General features: G+C 47.4%; 2 protein-coding genes across 12 annotated transcripts in view; one reads left to right on the top strand and one right to left on the bottom strand.

The window, feature by feature from the left end:
• The window catches only part of LOC139762736 (uncharacterized), a 51,747-nt gene that overhangs the window by 16,532 nt on the left and 15,238 nt on the right, over positions 1-19,977 (top strand). For 3 of the 11 annotated variants that reach the window (XM_071687792.1, XM_071687793.1, XM_071687785.1), the window contains exons 1-2: positions 10,909-10,994; positions 12,433-12,820. In XM_071687792.1, coding sequence (XP_071543893.1) covers positions 12,591-12,820 — 230 coding nt within the window. In that variant the 5' untranslated portion in view covers positions 10,909-10,994; positions 12,433-12,590. Of the gene's footprint in view, positions 1-10,006; positions 10,028-10,908; positions 11,245-12,432; positions 12,821-19,977 lie in introns of those variants that run through there. The other 8 variants (XM_071687790.1, XM_071687791.1, XM_071687784.1 and 5 more) reach the window with 6 other exon arrangements.
• Positions 2,895-5,692, bottom strand: LOC139762735 (uncharacterized). The gene has a single exon (XM_071687783.1). It carries the CDS (start codon positions 5,549-5,551, stop codon positions 4,922-4,924), a length of 630 nt encoding a protein of 209 aa, XP_071543884.1. The 5' UTR covers positions 5,552-5,692; the 3' UTR covers positions 2,895-4,921.

The raw sequence follows: 19,977 nt of genomic DNA, 5'->3' as shown, positions 1-19,977 counted from the left end.
ACAACAAGGTAGTGTTAGCTGAGAATACAACAAGGTAGTGTGGGCTGAGAACACAAGGTAGTGTGAGCTGAGAACACAAAAAGGTGGTCTGAGCTGAGACCACAACAAGACAGTGTGAGCTGAGAACACAAGGTAGTGTGAGCTGAGAACACAAGAAGGTAGCGTGAGCTGAGAACACAAGGTAGTGTGAGCTGAGAACACAAGAAGGTAGTGTGAGCTGAGAATACAAGAAGGTAGTGTGAGCTGAGAACACAACAAGGTAGTGTGAGCTGAGATCACAAGGTAGTGTGAGCTGAGAACACAGCAAGGTAGTGTGAGCTGAGAACACAACAGGGTAGTGTGAGCTGAGAACACAGCAAGGTAGTGTGAGCTGAGAACACAACAGGGTAGTGTGAGCTGAGAACATAACAAGGTAGTGTGAACTGAGATCATAACAAGGTATCATAAGCTGAGAACATAACAAGGTAGCGTGAACTGAGAACATAAGAAGGTAGTGTGAGCTGAGAACATAACAAGGTAGTGTGAACTGAGATCATAACAAGGTATTATATGCTGAGAAAATAAGATAGTGTGAGCTGAGATCATAACACGGTAGTGTGAGCTATGAACATAATAGGGTTGACCTAATTCTTCTTCCATATCCTCAGGAGCCGTGACCTTAATGATGTAATGTATTGTTTTGTGTGTGTGTGTGTGTGTGTGTGTGTGTGTAGTAATGGTTCACGAGACTAGTCTGTGTCATTGTAAACTCCAAGGCGTCTTCATATGTGACGTCATCGTTCCACAGAACTGGTCAGTAAAAAGAAGAAAAACATGTTTATTTTTTTGAAGTGGATGAGAGAGATGCTGTGGGCTGACCTTAAGTGACGTGCGCACCAGACATTTCCTCCTCACGTCTCTAGTGGTACATGTATGGCAGGGAGACGATAGATGAGGCGGCAAGTGAGATTAATGATAGCAGTTGAAATAGCTAGTTAGATAGACAACAGGTGAGACTATAGGTAAGATAGCAGGTGAGTTGGCAGGTAAGATAGTTAGAAGATAGCAGGTCAGGTAGAGTGTGAGATGGGAGGTCAGGTTCAATTTAAGATGGCAGGTAACGTGGTATGTGCGTTCATTAGTTCCCAGTCTTTGTGAGTGTCTCCCACTGACCTGTCTCCCCCACACACTGTATATGGCCACACAGTCAAAGTCTCAGTGTAACAGTAAAACATATCTTAACGTAAACATTTATTTACATTCCTCTCGACTACCGAGTGTGACTTACGAGATCAAACCCACGTGTTGTACTGCAGGACGCTCCCCATCTCCCCATGGGTGGACGTCACTCATCAAGTTAACACGAACCTATATTTCCTCTCCAGTTCATTCCATCTTTAGGCCTGGAGGCTTCCAGCAGTCAGGTGGACCTGCTGCTACCTTCCCGTGTGGGGGTCGAAGCCTCGTCAGTACTTTCTCCTTTTTTGAAACAGGTTTTTGACGTAAGCAAACAAGCATAACTCTTTCTCTGTATGACCATAGTATTGATGTCTCATTAATGACTGGTCGTTCAGAACGTAATTACTACTTTCTCTTCTGCAGTCACAGCATCAACACGTACTGTGCGTTACCGCTTCAGAACCAATCATTGCTTAGGTAACATTATATATATATATATATATATATATATATATATATATATATATATATATATATATATATATATTACAGTAAGTCAAACTATGTTTGCTTTGTATTTGCATGTATGAAGTATTCAGTCCCCGTGTGAGAAAGTACCTTACGTTCTTCTGTATTTGTCTAAGTAAATACAGTCCAGTTTGTCATGTTCTTGTCAAGTGTTGTACACGCCGTAGCTTCTGCTGTGGTGCGCAAAGTAATTAGACTAACTGTGTTACAGTTGGGTACGAATCCAGGCAGCATCGTAACCACGGCAACATTGTAGGGGCCTTAAAACATTCAGTTATTCACATGCATGTATCTGACTCACCAAGATGAGTGGACAACCACGACACATATTTACTCATATCTCACACTGCTATCCATGTTACAGTGTGTTGCCTGTCCACAAGACACAGTTATATCTCACACTTATATCCATATTAGTGTATGTTGGCCAACAACGAGACTGTCTTAATCATCATATCTCACACAAATATCCTTATCAGATAGTGCTGGAGGGGGGAGGGGGGCTCCCACGACACTTACAGTGTCTTAAGCAGCGTCTTGCAGGGAGAGTCACAGCCGATATCACAGACAGACAGACAGACAGACACACACACACACACACACACACACACACACACGCACACACACACACACACACACACACACACACTAGCAGTTTCTTAAGGAGGGAACCTTTAGTCATGATGATGTGTTAGAAATATATAGAGTTTCTTAAGAGCACGACGAACCTACAGAATACTGCAGAGGGCACAGCGGATGTCATCCATACTGATAACGTTCACAACTCAGTGGATGTCATCCATAGTGATGATGTTCACAACTGAGTGGATGTCATCCATAGTGATGATGTTCACAACACACTTGACGGACATAATGCAGTTGTAACTGTTTATATTGCCTTCGTATTAATGTACAATCAGTGATTGACTGCCATAGAACAAAAGGATGTTTTTCATGAAGTATAGTTAGGGACACATACTCTTGTCTGTTTTGCTGTAAAAATCTTTTAATTGTTGCATCTCAGATGCCTCATTCATTTTCATCAGAACACTGCGTATCATTATATATATATATATATATATATATATATATATATATATATATATATATATATATATATATATATATATATATATATATAATTTTCTTTTTGTTTCTAATAGTAAGCTTTACTCAGGGTCATAAGAAAGGATATACAAATGCACAGGTATAAAAATATAGCTATATTGAGAAATATATGATCATATCTGAAGTTGATAATACAACGCTCCACCCTCAGGTCAAGACCAAAACAAACACTGTTGTAAATAAGGAAACATTTCAACAGATAACAACAACTTAACATAGCTCTTAAGGCACGATCAAGTTTATCACTGTATGGCCACCATCATCCATGATGGCCACCTGGGCAGCTTCCATCCGCCCTCTCCACACACTCTATGGACACCTAAAGCCGCCGCTGCATAGGGAGGGCCATCCTGCTTCTCCAGGAAGATCTAAAGGCCACTGCTTCAGATATGAGGGCGTCCCTTTACCATCAGGAGACTCGAAGGCTGCTGTCCTGAAGTGAAGACGCTCTTTGACCTTCAGCAAACACATGCTGCTGCTGCTGCTGTTGCAGAAGTGAAAGAGCTCTTACGCCTTCAGGAAATTCGCAGGTGAAAGTGACGAAGTTTCTACATCTAGCGGAGACCCACAGGATACTGATGACGAAGAAGGAGCTTTTGCACTTTCAGGAAGAATCAAGGCTGATCCTGAGGAGATGAGGTAGCTCCTATACCTCTCGCGGACACTGACGCTGCTGTTGCAGACTTAACAAAGCTCCTGTACCTTCAGGAAACCAAAAGACCGCTTCTGCAGAAGAGAGTTTTACACCTTACGAGGATAGAGGCACCCTCCTCTCACGTGCAAGAGAGGAACCTCAGGTTCTTTACACCAACATCTCGTGGGCTTCATACAGGACGTTGTGATCTTCATATCTGGCAGTTCTGCCGAAGGGATCACTTTCTCAAGTACGGAAACTTGGGAAAGGATCATAGGAGCGGCGTCCCGTACTTGGTCCGCAGAATCACTACTGCGTCTTTCGGGACGAGGGGGCGACGTTTCCTTGGCCCCGCTGACCTGGGATGACCTTGTACAACTTGTGCTTCTCTCCCGCACTGACGTCGAGTGACCAACACACCTCCTTCCCCTCCCACTCGTGCAGTAAACTTTGTTTATACTTTTGTGGTTTTAAGCAACTTACTGATACCTGAACAAAGTTGATAATGAATATTTCTTTCCAAAGACACTGGTAGGATAGTCAGTAGTGTGGCAGGAGTGGAGAGAGATGGGGATAATGAGGGCATGAGGTGAGGCGCAGCTCAGCAGGTGTATAACAGTGCAGGTCAGGTCATGACAAGAATCTTATGTATGAAGATGGCACTATTCAGGACAGTTTATCGTAGGTCAGTCGACTGCCCCCTCAGTGTCGCTATGAGTGTGCATCACATTAAGGTTTAGAAACTTTACGTCATTTTCACGTTAACATCACTAACACTCAGAAGACCTTCACATATTGCACATGTCTGGCGTCAGCAGGGGATCCTCCGCTTCCAGCCTCTGCTTCGGTAACGTGCATCACTGTCGTAATCCTTCAGCTTGGGAAAATGTTGCCGAGGGCACGGCGGAGAATGGCTGGACCCCCAGCAGAAGGCCGGGGTGGGGGAGGGGGCCAGCAGGAGGCCAGGGGCAGCAGCCGACGCCAGGGTCGCCTCACGCCCGTGGAGAATAATACTGAGGTAACTTGTGGGGCGGGGGCAAGCGGGGCTCCCCAGCCAGTGTGGGAACTGGTGCCGTGGGCAGTTGGGGGCACCGCAGGTGGTGGCGGTCCATGCTACCCCTACACTGGCAGCGACGGTACACGGTACACTGTTCTCACGGGCGCGGTACGCAGTTCAACATCACAGATTGTAACATCATGGTAGCCGAAGCTGTGTGGCCACCAGCGAGGCCGGGCCAGGGACCGGCTCCCACCACATAGTTCTGGGGGACACAGACACTCGGCTCTGGGGGATACAGACACTCGGCAACACAGACACTCGGCTCTGGGCGACACAGACACTTGGTTCTGAGCGAGACAGAGACTCGGTATTCCAGAGGGCGAGCGTGGCCGTCCCTCGCCTCCCTCACCACACTGCACACCACACACTCATGGCACAGGACAACTTAGCTATACAGGGTATCACAACAACAACTACCGTCTGCTGGAGGCTGACCGCAGGAGGTACTGCATCACGTCATACTTGCCCCGCCAGCACGCCAGGTGCAGCGGCGAGAACCCGTCCCGATTGGTAAGATGGAGGGACGCCCCGTGGGCAACCAGCACCTTGATTACCTCCAGGTTACCGTCCATGCAGGACTGCGTCAGCGCCGTCTGCCCGTCCGCAGTGAAACCGTTGATTTGGACCAGCTGGGAGTACCTGGTCAGGATCCTCTTCAGTTCCCGGGGATCTCCGTCCTGGACGGCCCGCACGAACTCCGCCTGACACCCGAACTGCTCCACCCCGGAGTACCCGGACTCTGGCGGGAATTGGAACCCGAAGTCGGGGGAAGAAGAACGCTGGTAGCCTGGGCTGGCGGGGCAGCTGTAGGAGGGAGAGGCGCCCCCTGTGCTAGCGCTACCGACGCTACTGCTGGTGCTGTAAGCGGGGCTGTGGGCCGTATAGGCGGGCGAGTAAATGCGTTGGTCGTCGTAGGGATCGGTGAGGGGCGCAGGGGACGGCTGCGGCGACACCATCGGCGACGACTCCCCTGTAGACATGACGGAGTCGGGGGAGGAGGGAGCGTCGTCGGAGCACACGGAGCTAGCGCGTTCCACCTTCATGATCGTCGCGCTGGGTGACTCTACAACGACAGGGGACTTAAGTCTGGTCCCTTTGGACTTAAACGCAGCACATGTGACCTGAGCGGAAGCGGTCGGGTCAGTAGTGATCACTGAGGCGGCTGGGGAGTGACTGAGCCGTGGCCCGTGGGCTGTGTCGGGCTGGGGGCGAGGCGGCTGGGGTAGTGCTGCACCCTAGCGGCCGACCGCCGCACCACCACGTGGGAAAAACTTAGGGCAGCGTGAGAACGGTGTCACCCGGGCCACCCGCCCACCCTCCGCGGCCCGCCCACCCTGACCTGGCCCACCCACTCTCCATGGTCCGTCCACCCTCAATGGCCGGCCCATCCTGGTCCGGACCGCCCACCTTAACATGGCCCACTAACTCTCCATGACCGACCTACCCTGACCTGACCCACCCGCCCTCTACGGTCGGCCTACCCTGATCTGGCCCACCTACCCTCTACGGTCGGCCTACCCTGGCCTGGCCCACCACCCTCTGTGGTCGGTCCACCCTAACCTGACCTACCCACTCTCCATGGTCGGCTAACCCTGGTCTTGCACACCCACCCTGTATGTTCTGTCCACCCTGGCTTGGGCCACCCACCGTCCATCATCCGTTTACCCACCACAGTTGGCCCACCCCTACGCAATGCACCACCCATTCTAATGGCTGGCCTACTTACCCTACGTGGTCGGCTCACCCACCCTCAATGATCCACCAACCGTATGGTTCTCCCAACCTTCTTGGTTCAGCCATCCTCATGGTCCGCCTACCCTCTATGGCCCGGCCACCCTGACCTGGCCCACCCACTTTCATTAGACGGTCCACCCTCAATGGTCGACCCATCCTGGGCCGGACCGCCAACCTTAACATGGCCCACTAGCTCTCCATGACCTGCCCACCCTGACCTGACCTACCCACCTAGACTTGGTCTGCTCACTCCAACACAGCCCGCCCATCCTGATCTGGCCCGCCCCCCTCCATAACCTGTCCACCCTGACCTGGCCCGCCCACTCTTAATAAAAGCTTAGCTTTTATTCTAGTTCCACCCACTGTTAAGTGTACAGTAGGTACGCTCATGCCACTAAGGTACACCACGCTGGAATCCTCTCTGACTCCAGACCTTCTCTTGCAACGCCATCAGGAGACAGTGCTGTGCAGGAAGCCGTTCCTTACATTATTTACTCCCTGCTAGTTGAGGCCTATATAATGCCCTACATATCCTATAGCTTCCTATACCTTCCCTTACATATTGGATATGAGCGTCATGACCCTATTGATAATCCTGCTAAAGATGTTGGTCTACTCCGAAGCTCTTCCACCACAAGATTAAGAAACATCAGTATGGAAAGCATATTGACGAATGTTCTCACATCAGTTTCTCCACGCCTGTTATGTCAAGAATTTGTCGACAATTAGGCTAACATTAACCTTACCTGTGTGTTACATGAAATGTAAATCTCATGTAAAACACTGATATAGTTGAGGGCATCTTTGTAGTACATCCAAACTTTGCTACTTCATCCATCATGCTCTCTATAAAATGATTTGTAAGTAAATTTAGCCACATGAATCTTTGAAATTACAAAAGAAAGTCAGTTTCTTCTGAGCTATACGTACATCATGTTACAGGTACATATGGACAATAGATGGGTAGATGTCGAGAAAAACATGAAGGGGTGTAGAGATTCAAATCTTCGAAGTGTATGGAAAGACACAAACACCACAACGGCCCATCCTTGAGTGACCAAAACAGTGGCTGTCGAGTACTGTATGGTCTAGCTAATAGTGGGGGCACAGTAGCAGCCAGTTCTCTAGAGCAAAACCTAAAGTGATATCTATAAAGAGGGGAAGTGGACAACATTGCGGCGAAGGGCAGATGGGTAAAGTAGCGAGGTCAGACTGGGAGAGATGATAGGTCGAAATGTTTTAGTCTCAACTGTGTCTTGTAAGTATTCATAACGAGAACCTACCAAGATGTGAAAGCAGAATTCCGTACAAGGACGGATCAGTCCTATACATAATGGGTGTAACTGTTCATTTGAAAAGAACTTATGGCATTTCAACATAACTCCAAGCTTCATTTAGGCAGACTTAGGTATTTGAATAATGTGAAGTTCCCAAGGTAAGTTAGGAGAGCTGTCGGGTTTTTTAGAGAAAGAGATGGCCAGAAATTGGGCGTTGAAAGCGCAAGACGTAACCAGGTCGTGTCTTTCCTATTGAGGTATCCTCTCTAAGTCTGAGTTTATAAAACAAGTTTTGTAGAGACGAGATGCAGGTCGAGTGAGGAAGGATGGAGCGGATTTGAAAAAATGGAGGAATGCAGTGTTGAGTCGTTAGCATACGAGTGCATTTGGTAATTCATCAAAGAAAGGAAATTGTTGATGAAAAGGATGAAGAATGCAACAGACAGGAAAGAACCATGAAGGACGCCCTTGTTGACAGGGAGAGAGAGAGAGAGAGAGAGAGAGAGAGAGAGAGAGAGAGAGAGGCTCTGCAGATGACAGTTACCGAGACAGATCGACCAGAGAGGATGATAGATATGGGGGAGCAACCTGAGGGAGGGAAGCCGAAAGAGAGGAGCTTGGACAGGAGACCCCAATGACACACACTGTCAAACGTTTTCCCAAACGTGAAGGGCTACATTACAGGAGTCTCCAAAGAGTGTCAAAGATGATAGCCAGACATAGTGAGATAGGACAGGATATGACATTTCCCCTCAGGGACAACAAGTGATGATGGGCAGAGATGGATAATGCATCCGTACACAAAAGGAGAGACATGTGAAATATGATGATACAAAAGTAGATAAAGTTGTAATTTTACGAAAATACTTTAGATACCCCTAAACTTTGTATAGAGAAAATTATGAGCGCAAATTGAATCTTGCCTTGCGGAAGCCATGTTGATGATCAGAGATGATGTTTGAGGTTATGGAAGTTGAGGAGGAACTCACACTTTAGCAACAGTGCAAGTCGAAGGAACAAGACGATAGTTAGAAGGATTAGGACGGCCATCCTTCCGTTGGATGGGTTGTACCAACGCTTATCATACAAGAGAAATGTTAGTTTTTAACCAAAAGCTGAAGAGACGAGTAAACAGTAGTTCACTACATACAGATGATCTAAGGAGGAGTTATTCGACAGAAGAAAACCAAAGCAAATCAATTGATCAATGTGACTGGGGCAGCTGTAGTACCGTCACGACTGGAACGCGAAAGAAATGTAGTGGGCAAGGAAGGAGAGCTAGAGATGCTTTGTAGCTGAAGCCCAGGAGACTAGTCAGTGGCTGGGAGAGAGCTTATCGCACTTTGTGTCAAGGAACATTTCCCCTCAGGTACAACAAATGATTATGGGCAGAGATGGATGATGCATCCGTAAAGAAAGGGAGAGACATGTAGAATATGATGATACAAAACAAGATGAAGTTGTAATTTCACGTAAGTACTTTAGATACCCCTAAACTTTGTATAGAGAAAATTATGAGCGCAAATTGGAACATCATTTTCTATTTCATAATTTCATAGATAACAAAAGCAAAATGATTTCAAAGGTATTTTGTGCATATTGTGTCGCAGTCTTTTGGTTTCATTAGTTTATCAGCGATGAATAGACCAGAGACTGTCGTCAGCGTAGATGACATGAAGTGCCAAGAAATATGGTAAATAAAGAAAAGACAAAGTGATAAACGTGGTGGGCCAGGGACCTATCTAATTCACCCATCATCGTGAAACAACACAGAATCACTTGATGTATTGAGTATGATCTTTGTGGTTGGTAACATCTAAGAAGTCAGACAATAAGCTAGAATATTCGTCATTAATATTTTGGGCTAACAGATAGTGAGGAATTATGAACAGAGAATGATAAGGAAATGCATTAAACCAGCTGTTTTCTGGCGTTATCTGGGATAACATTGCTTTTTTATACAGTACAAGTCCCGCCCCCCTGCAGTACGTGTCTCGCCCCCTGCAGTACGTATCTCGCCCCCTGCAGTACGTGTCTCGCCCCCTGCAGTACGTGTCCCGCTCCCACGTGTCAGTAGGCGTCGGAGATGTAACTTAAACGATGATGTCAGCGACCTGGGTGTCAGCCAGTGACGTCAGCAGACTGGATGTCAGCTCTTGACTTTAATGTCAGGATGGGTAGCGTTTCTGGGAAGTGCTGCTCATCTCTTGGATGATAACAGAATGTTGTACAGTGAAGGTCTGAATATATATGTACAATGTACTTTGTACATTATATATCATAGATCACTGGAGTACAGTTGGGCGCCAGGCATGGGTCTCCACTGTGCACCAAATGAAAATGAATGTTGATCAAGGAAAGTTAATGATAACATGACGCATTGCCAGATGAAGACCAGCTGCAATGTGTGAACCAGAGGTGGAGGATGGACCAGCGCTGGAGGATGAGCCTGTGCTGGTGAAGTAGGTGTTTACAGATGGTATACGAGTCCTACCTAACAGCATGGAGGTAAGTACCATGTGTGACACAGTGGTGGTCCTGGCACCACAGGGTCACCTTCCCAGTACCATGTGTGACACAGTGGTAGTCCTGGCACCACAGGGTCACCTTCCCAGTACCATGTGTGACACAGTGGTGGTCCTGGCACCACAGGGTCACCTTCCCAGTACCATGTGTGACACAGTGGTGGTCCTGGCACCACAGGGTCACCTTCCCAGTACCATGTGTGACACAGTGGTGGTCTTGGCACCACAGGGTCACCTTCCAGTACCATGTGTGACACAGTGGTGGTCCTGGCACCACAGGGTCACCTTTCCAGTACCATGTGTGACACAGTGGTGGTCCTGGCACCACAGGGTCACCTTCCCAGTACCATGTGTGACACAGTGGTGGTCCTGGCACCACAGGGTCACCTTCCCAGTACCATGTGTGACACAGTGGTGGTCCTGGCACCACAGGGTCACCTTCCCAGTACCATGTGTGACACAGTGGTGGTCCTGGCACCACAGGGTCACCTTCCCAGTACCATGTGTGACACAGTGGTGGTCCTCATTAATCATAGTAAAATTCAAAGGATCCGGCCAGGGACGGGCGGGTTGCTTCACCTTATCCATGAATACCTTTGTGGACCTTCATCAAGGCAACAGGACGTGTGGCTTCCGTTGGAATTGACTCTCCTTTTGTTCCCTACTGTTGTTTGAAGCTAGATCTCCAACAACAAGGGTAAGGTTGAGGCCAGACCTCCAACAACAACGGTAGTGGTGAGGCCAGACCTTTAGAAACAACGGTGACAACAGTAACAAGGAGTGCCACATGGTACTGGTGAACAACAGGAGAAACAGTAACAGTAACAGTGGTAACATCAGCAGCGGCCAGGCACTAGGTAACCCACACATGGTGCCGCTGTAGCAAGAACCTTGGCTCTCGGCTGTACCGGCCGGGCGCTCCAGTACCCTGCCCACGCTGCAGCCAGACGGTACACTCCCTGCAGCGCTCTCCCTCCCTCCCTCCCCAGACACTCCTGTACCCCTGACGGTCACGCCCCTCTCCTGGTGACCTCACCCACGGTAACCCTCAGGAGAGCGTCTACCACAAGTGATGAATCGACCCAGTGTGATGAACGGGGCAGAGTGGTGACTGAACGTACAATGCACTGTTTTCGTGTGGTGGAGGACACGTCCATGTGGTGATGAACACGTCCCTGTGGTGGAGGACACGTCCATGTGGTAATGAATACGTCTGTGTGGTGGAGGACACTTCCATGTGGTGGAGGACACGTCCGTGTGATGATGAACACGTCCGTGTGGTGATGAACACACCCGTGTGGTGGAGGACACGTCCGTGTGGTGATAACACACCCGTGTGGTGATGAATACGTCCATGTGGTGATGAACACGTCCCTGTGGGGATGAACACACCCGTGTGGTGGAGGACACGTCGATGTGGTGATGAACACGACTGTGTGGTGGTGAACACGTCTGTGTGGTGATGGACACGTCCGTGTGGTGGAGGACACGTCCGTGTGGTGATGAACACGACTGTGTGGTGGAGGACATGTCCGTGTGGTGATGAACACGTCTATGTGGTGGAGGACACGTCCGTGTGGTGATGGACACGTCCGTGAGGTGGAGGACACGTCCGTGAGGTGGAGGACAGGTCCGTGTGGTAGGGGACACATCTGCGTGGTAGGGAACACGTCCGTGTGGTGGGGAACACGAGCGTGTGGTGAACACATGTATGTGGCGGGGAAGAGGTCCGTGTGGAGGAGGGCATGAACGTGTGTGGTGACCCACTCTTCACCATCTAGTGACTAACACAAGATGGTGACACAGGGCATCGCCTGGTGATCACTTGTGTTTTGGTGATCAGTTCGTTAAAGCGAGTTAATGATCCTAGTGACGTCATGGTGACCAGTTTGTGATTTTTGGTCAACTCATGATCCTAGTGACGTCATGGTGACCAGTTTGTGATTTTTGGTCAACTCATGATCCTAGTGATGCCATGGTGACCAGTTTGTGATTTTTGGTCAACTCATGATCCTAGTGACAGAGTACACTTGTGGGAATCACTCCACAATGGGAAGCTGTAGTGTGTTGTTAATGAACAAAAGACGTGACACTAATTACCATAGACTACCACGAGGAGTCCTAGGTGGATAACAACACTGTATGATTCTCTCTCTCTCTCTCTCTCTCTCTCTCTCTCTCTCTCTCTCTCTCTCTCTCTCTCTCTCTCTCTCTCTCTCCTCCAGTAGACAGAAATCGTCTGGTTATCTTGTGTTAGGTAGTCGCCCATGTTGTTTGCTCTGCAGACTGTGGTGCTGACGTGTGTTACAGTAGCCATTACGTGTAGATAACGAGACAAGCAGAAAGGTAAACGTATCATGTTAATATGAATTATTTTCCTTACGTCAGGAGGAGACACTCGAGACAAAACTACAGTCAGTAGATATAAACCATCTGACACGTTCAGTCACGGATTATGACAACCCAGTAAGACGAAGCCACAAGGTAGCCAGCGAGGAGGACGACAACTGAAGGATCGCGGGTCTCCCCTGGAACGTTAGGTTATCATGTGGCGGCTACAGGGGACACTGCCTGAGTGTCATACACCCATGCTACCTCGCCACCTGTGGGCGTGGGTGATGGTGGTCGTGGTGGTGGGCCTCCCACCTGCAGAGGCCAACAGGGATATGCTCCACCTGCAGGCGACGGTCAGGAGCCATACACAGACGCTGGTCAACATGGAGCGATATCTCAGACAGACGGACAGGTTCTGGAAGTGGTACCAACAGAACCACAGGTGAGTCTCTCTCTCTCTCTCTCTCTCTCTCTCTCTCTCTCTCTCTGTGTTTACATGCGTGTGTATGTAATTATCAGATCCTGCAGTAGGGGGAAGGAGTTCTACATTCCCGGGACCCCAGGTGTTGAAGATTCTCTAGCATCATACAGTATTGTACACTACTCTAGCATCATACTGTATTGTACACTACTGTAGCATCATACAGTATTGTACACTTCTGTTCCATCATTTTGGTTACCTTCCACAATCACATCTCCTCCTTGAGTTTGTGTTCACCTCTTTTCTTTACATGGCGTCACGTACCACTTATTCCCAATCATGCATTACATGATCACTTTTTTCCAGTGGATGAATTTCATGTGATATTCACAGTTTCCATGACACAATTCGTAGATATAAGATCTAGTGATGCTGGCATAGCAGACATAATGATCCTAGTGAGCTCACTAACATGCTGGAACACAAACTTTTCCTGCACAATGTCTCTCCATGGCTGTCTTTATGACACTGAATTCTCCCAATTTGTTTCTTTATGAATGGAACGCATTAATAGAAATTCCGCATGCATGTATGTATGTATGTATGCATGTATGTATGTGTTTGTGTGTGTGTGTGTGTGTGTGTGTGTGTGTGTGTGTGTGTGTGTGTGTGTGCTTGAGTGTACGTGGGGGACAGTGTATATGGGTGCAAGTTTGGTGCAGCTGATTGTATCTGGTCCGACGACGACGGTAGGAGGATGGTTGTTGGCGGGGCGGGGCGGGGGGGGCCGGGGCGTGGGGGACGAGTGTTAGAGGCAGGGGAGGGAGAAGAGACGAGGAGTGTGAGCGGGGCGGGGCTGGGTGTTGGTGTTCAGACAGCAGATAAGAAAGCATAACTCGTGTATATCTGAGGGACACGGATTCAGATGGATGTATTTGTGGAACGTATGTGTTTCATGAGCGTTGTCTTCGTCAGGGGTTGAGGGATGTGTCAGTTTAAGTTAGTGAAGTAAAGTCTCGCTACCACTGAAGAGCCTTTCCTGTGTTTCTTAAGACAAAGATTCTGAAAAGTAATGACGAAATCAATTTTTTGGGTGATGACAATGTCGCTGGTGGTCAGAGTCGCGACTAGTACTTGGTCAGGTGTTTATGACGTACAATACGATGATGAAGAATTACAATTGAGCTCTGAGAAAGTACAGTCCAAATGTTGCTTTATGTCTAGTCAAGTCCACTTCATTATGCTTCCTCTCTTATCGCATCGGAATTACTTTTGTTTAACAGGTGCTCATATTCATCGGATTAACATAATGCAATAGAAATGTTAAGTCCACACTCTGTTCCGAACGTCATGTAAACTTGCCTATCATCTACCTCAGTGAATTTATTAACTATACAGCCAAAATGGAATATATTGTATTCATTTAGAACATATACAGCTTCATTACAGTGACAAGTTGTATGCTTTAAATATAAACACTTTTACGTTGAATACATTAATGATGGAGCGTAAATACACTATCAATTTGTATGAATTAGGCATGTTGTGTGCATTAAGCACAGAACAAATATCAACATCTCAACCTCAGCAACATATGTTATTATTATCTGTATGTTCTTATCTGTATGGGAAAGAGGAACGTGTACGTTGGCCGGGATATACATAGATGTGTTCGCTGTTCACATCCTGCTGCACTGCCTCCATCAACAGATGGTACACGCATGAAGGTTTACAAAGCAAGTAAAGGTCGGGACACCCGGATGTCAGTTAACTATTGTCGGATCTGTGGATGTTGAAGACCTTCCTCGCTGGGTGCCAGATGCTGGAGAAGTAGATATTGGATTACCAAGATATGAGGCAGGGAGAGGGACGTTAGCCATGTGGGGGGAAATGCCTGCACGGTGTTAAGTGCTTCATTTAGGGATGACAACAGCATAACGCTGAAAGGTTACGCGGTAAGGTACGATACGTGTGAGACGTCACTCTTACTTAGACAAGTTAGAAGTAATGACCAGGAGTTCGTAGGAGGATCTGAAGACAAAGTCTGATTGAGATGATATTGGAAGGTCTTACAGATATTGCGATGTGAGAGGACAGAGAGGGGGCCTGCTGGCAGCCTGTAGCAGATAGCATCTGCTACAAGAGAAAGCAATGTTTATGAAAATTGATTTGCTGCCCGGATGAATGGAGAAACAGGCAGGGGTCAGGACCGTTGTAAGATCAGACAGTGAACATATGGGAATCAGGTCAGGTCAGAGCAGCTAAAACAATCAGTAAAGAAACAGGATAATACACTGAACGGTTAAGCTGTAGTAAGCTGAGGAAGGATCTGCCACAGGGCTCAGTTGTGTAGCGATCGGGGGTCAAAGGCAAGATGGTGCTGGCAGGATGTCCATCACAGGAAACTACCACTGAGGACGTCTTCCACGGTGGACGGCTGACTCACTCCTTGAGAACATGGACCGTTGTGTCGATCCTTAGGCGCCCGCATGAGCGTCCTCCACACTAGCTCTCCAGGATCTTATGTGTACTGTTTCTCGCATATTTTTCTTTTGGGTGTCCTAGGCGTGGGTCCTAGTGAGAGAGACTTGAGAATACCACTTGCAGTTTGAACCCTATGTAAGCAGAGTGGGAATTCCTCTGTTTATCAGGTTTGTTTTCCCCCGTGAGTGACGTCTGTTCCCATTTGTGGGATTATTCTTTTACCTCCTGAGGACCTTGGTGGGGATCACCTTCAGGACCTGGGAGCTCCAGGGCCTGAGGATCACCTTCAGGATCTGGGAACGCCAGGATCTGGGGATTCGGTTACCTCGTCTTATCCCCTTCTTCATGGTAAAGGATTCTACTGACTACACTTGATCTTAGACTTAGGCCCATGAAGACTAACGAGGCGACCAGGTAACCATATAAAAGATTCTCTGTCTTGTAGAAAGAGTCCAGTATCTAAATGACATGCAGTGCTGCTGTCACTGCAAGTCACCGTCCGAGGAATCAAAGGATACTATTGCCACAGGCTCTTAGTTTGAAGAATCTTCGAATACTGCTCAGAATGACAGTCCTCATATGTAGGACCGAGCATCCTACGAGCGTTGGGAACCTCACCTGTTCTGTAGTTTCTGAATGAATGGACTTGGGAATTTTAGATTTGACCAGGTCGGCTACAGATCACGACACTGGCTTTCAATCTATGTTTCTACCTAAGATAAAGTATAGCTCACTGGATGATCTCGACGTACACTGATGCTTGTGTATAGTGAACTGATATCTCTGGAGTTGAGAGGGAAGGGTGTAAACAGGGAGAGTGGGGGGTGTCACTGAGTGTGCTGAGGTAACATGGAGTGCGTAGGGAGGTAAGGAGAGACAGTGAGAGAGAGAGAGAGAGAGAGAGAGAGAGAGAGAGAGAGAGAGAGAGAGAGAGAGAGAGAGAGAGAGAGAGAGAGAGAGAGAGACGTATAAAGGCTGAGACACAGACACAGAATACTTCGAAACCAACGCCACTACCGGCGAAAACTCAAGTTCTGGTCAGGAGTCTGTCTGTCTTCAGCACGTTATCTACAGAGCAGACCCAGGGAAGGAGGCCAAGCCAGTGCCTGGTCTGATGTTAGCCTGACCAAAGCTACCAGAATCCTACCTGATCTATGAAACAAACTCCCTATACTATTGAGGTTTGCAGTGGAGTCTGGGACAACTCTACGGTAACTGAGTGAAGCAATGGCAGCGAGCGACTCCACTAATGTTTACTTAAACACGAGACGTTAAAAACTGTTGGCCATGACGTGTGTCACCTTCGTCATCTTTCAGGAAACTGACGTGGGCAGGAGAGTGTTGTCGGCAGCTGGGTTACCCGTACGTAGTGAGAGTTATCGTGCAGTTGGAGACTCCGCCTCTCATGCGTCACTCATTACTCACGTCACTCACCGGACACTCATCCAGGTCTCACTCTCCTCATACTCTAGTGCACCAGTTCATATTTTCCATCCTTAACTGTCTGCCTCTGTTATAAGTGATGTTTCCATTTTTAAGAGAACCGAGGGACAATGTTTCTGGGCTAAACAGAACAAGAGCAGCGAGTGAGAACATCTTGTGAAAGAAGTCGGTCATTTAGCTAGACATGTGACACATGGGCCTGAGTGGACCTTGAGGGTCCTCATGCGGTCAGCAAGGAAGGAACATGTGTCACTGTTATAATGTGACACATGTTAAGTTGTACAGACACAGCGTAACAGGGTCCGTGTGGGTACAAAATATTAACATTGTTAACATTACAAACATTTCAGTGGAAACATCACAAGATGGATGATGTACTGTATGATAAAGTGAACTGGTTGTCGTTAGGCTGAGGTTCAGGGAAGTAAACTAAATACAATGGTGGATAATCTACATGTTATGATACTGCTGATGACACGTTACATATGTTTGGCAGACGCAATACATGCACATGTAAAGCTAGCTGGCACACAGGTGGAGGTAAGCGCAGCGTTATAGAGATTTTGTGCATCAGCACAGACGGATGACAGGGAGACCCATGTGTGGCCTGGTAGACAGAAGACGGGACCACATCACGCGGGAAGCGGGTGGTCCTCGTTGGTGTTGGGGGTTAACTACAGAGTGGAGACAGGACAAGCTATTGACACGTTAAATACACAGGAAATACTATACAGTTATATCAAGGAAGAATAACAGTTCACTAAATGCGGGATTCATACGTTACACAACCGTTTGTTACACATGGTTACGTGACGCTATTCAGCATAAAGCTATGTGATTTCGTGTGGTTATTGCTGAAGGGATAACAAATCTTGATTATATCCACGTCAGTAGAATAGTTATAGAGTTCTCGAGACAACTAACCGTGTGACCTGACGTTAGGTCAATGTGAGGTTCAAGTATCAGGTGCAGAACAGAACTGATACTTGGAAAGTTTAGGATCATTGTTTCTCATGACTTGCCACATCTGCCGTGGTGTATTCCAACAGCAACATTACCTAGGACAGTTGCTTTACTTTCCAAATTAATGTTTCTTGACCCTGAAGTGATCATAATATTGGTACTACAGCTGCCACGTTACTGTCTGAAGTGATCATGATATTGGTTACTACAGCTGCCACGTTGCTGTCTGCAGGTCTAAGTCTTGGCTGGCTATTGTGATGAATCCTGCGCGCGCTATGGCTTTGGTTAGACCAGGTTTGGTGGAAGGGCCTGCGAGTAGACCAACATGTTTAGCAGGGTTGTTAACATGGTTGTAACGCTCATGACCATCATGTAGGGGAAACTATAGGAAGCGGATATGTAGGGCATTACCACAGACTTCAACTAGCAGGGAGTGAATGATGGAAGGAACAGGTCCTGCAGAGCTCTCTCTACCGACAGCGTTGCAAGAGAAGCTTTGGAGTGAGGTTATTAGAATGTGAGCGAGGAGTTGTACAGTGTACCTTAGTACCATGCGGTCCTGAGTCAGACTGATGTGTGGTTAGCATGGATGATATTTGAATTTAGTGACATAATGGAGGAGCTAGTGTAATAACCAGACACACTAGGTGTGGCTAGTGTGTCTGTGATGTGGCGGGAGCCTGGGGTAACACATGTAAACAGTGAGTACATCCTGCGCAGTAGGCGTATGGGGTGTGCACAAGTGTAGTACATCCTGCGCAGTAGACGTATGGGACATGCACGAGTGTACCGGTCAAGAGGAACATGATGAGTGCATTAAATGTCCCATTGAAGAAATCTAAGGATCTTGATCCACGGTGCTCTATGCCATTGTCATCCCAGTGGATACAGAGTGAAGGTGGGAGCTGAGAGGTACTGGAACGGTTGTAGGCAATGATGTACGAGAATGGAACGATGTAGATGGAGAGTAGGACATGGATGTGTGGAGACGAGCGTTGCATGGAGAATAGTCACTTACTAAGATGTTGGGAGAATTAAATACACCAGAAACTTGTCTGTCTACAGAGGAAAGTTTGTTGTAGATTAGACATGTCAGGTTATGACGAATATATTATTGGTGTATAGTAATGGGAGGGTGCTCGAGCGTTTGATAAGATGTGTGTGTGTGTGTGAGAGAGAGAGAGAGAGAGAGAGAGAGAGAGAGAGAGAGAGAGAGAGAGAGAGAGAGAGAGAGAGAGAGAGAGAGAGCATGCGTAGGAACAACTGAAGCTGTGAGTAGCGATCTAGGTCAGCCACAACAACACAAGGCAGTGTTGGTCTCTCATATGTGACTTCGTTCTAGATAATGTAAAGCTGGCAATATTGGAAGTTCTAGATAATGTAAAGCTGGCAATATTGGAAGTAAATTTTGGCTCAGGAGTTACTCACACAAGTCGGGTTGTGAAGTTGAGAATGTATACTGGTAATGATGAGGCAGGCTGGAGGCTGAGGCTGATATCGTATATGATGCTTTGATTTTGCATGAAGAGTCGAGTATGGTAGAGAAATGTTCGATGTAAACGTCAGAAGTGCATATGAACATTGCTCTTGACTGGCCAGAGATTGAGGTAAGAAAGCAACAATGGTAAACAATAACAGAAGGATAAGAGGGTGGAAAAGTCTAAGTGGTTTAAGCATCAAGTGAAGGTTAAGCAATAAACAATGGAACGTCATCGATCCTTAGTTCAGGGTAGAAAAATACCAGTCGTCTGACGTCTATTGGAATAGTGGTTACCCTCGTGGTGAGCAGCACACATACATGGGTAACAGTTACTCAGCAAGAATACTTTAGCGATGAATGTCCTCAGGATAGAAGAAAGAGGAATGACAGATGAGGATATGAGTAACACTGTCTGAGGAGGGTATGGATCACAGATAAACGGAGTAGGTCTGGTGAAGGATGCGTAAAAGTAATGAATTTGAATAATGACAAAGCTAGTGTATGCATGCAGCAAGATGGGAATAAGGTAACCTGGGATAAAATATCTTGTGTATAGGAGATGGACAGGAACGAGATGTATGGATGACATGGATGAAGTCAAGATAGACGGTAAACATAACACCTTAGCCTGTCACACTATAGCCGTCTGGCAGTATAAACAGTGGGACAGTACCCCAGGCGGGATGTACACACACTTGACATGAATCGTACAGGAAACAGGTCAGGCTCAACAAACAGGTCAGAGGCGCACGGCGGGAGTGAGGCTGAGTGTAACCCAAGCCGTTAGTGGCATCTTGAGCAACACAGA

The sequence above is a fragment of the Panulirus ornatus genome, chromosome 44 (assembly GCF_036320965.1).
Source record: "Panulirus ornatus isolate Po-2019 chromosome 44, ASM3632096v1, whole genome shotgun sequence".
Taxonomy (NCBI): Eukaryota; Metazoa; Arthropoda; class Malacostraca; order Decapoda; family Palinuridae; genus Panulirus; species Panulirus ornatus.
Note: the sequence above shows the minus strand (reverse complement) of the source record. Positions and strands in the feature narration are given on the sequence as shown.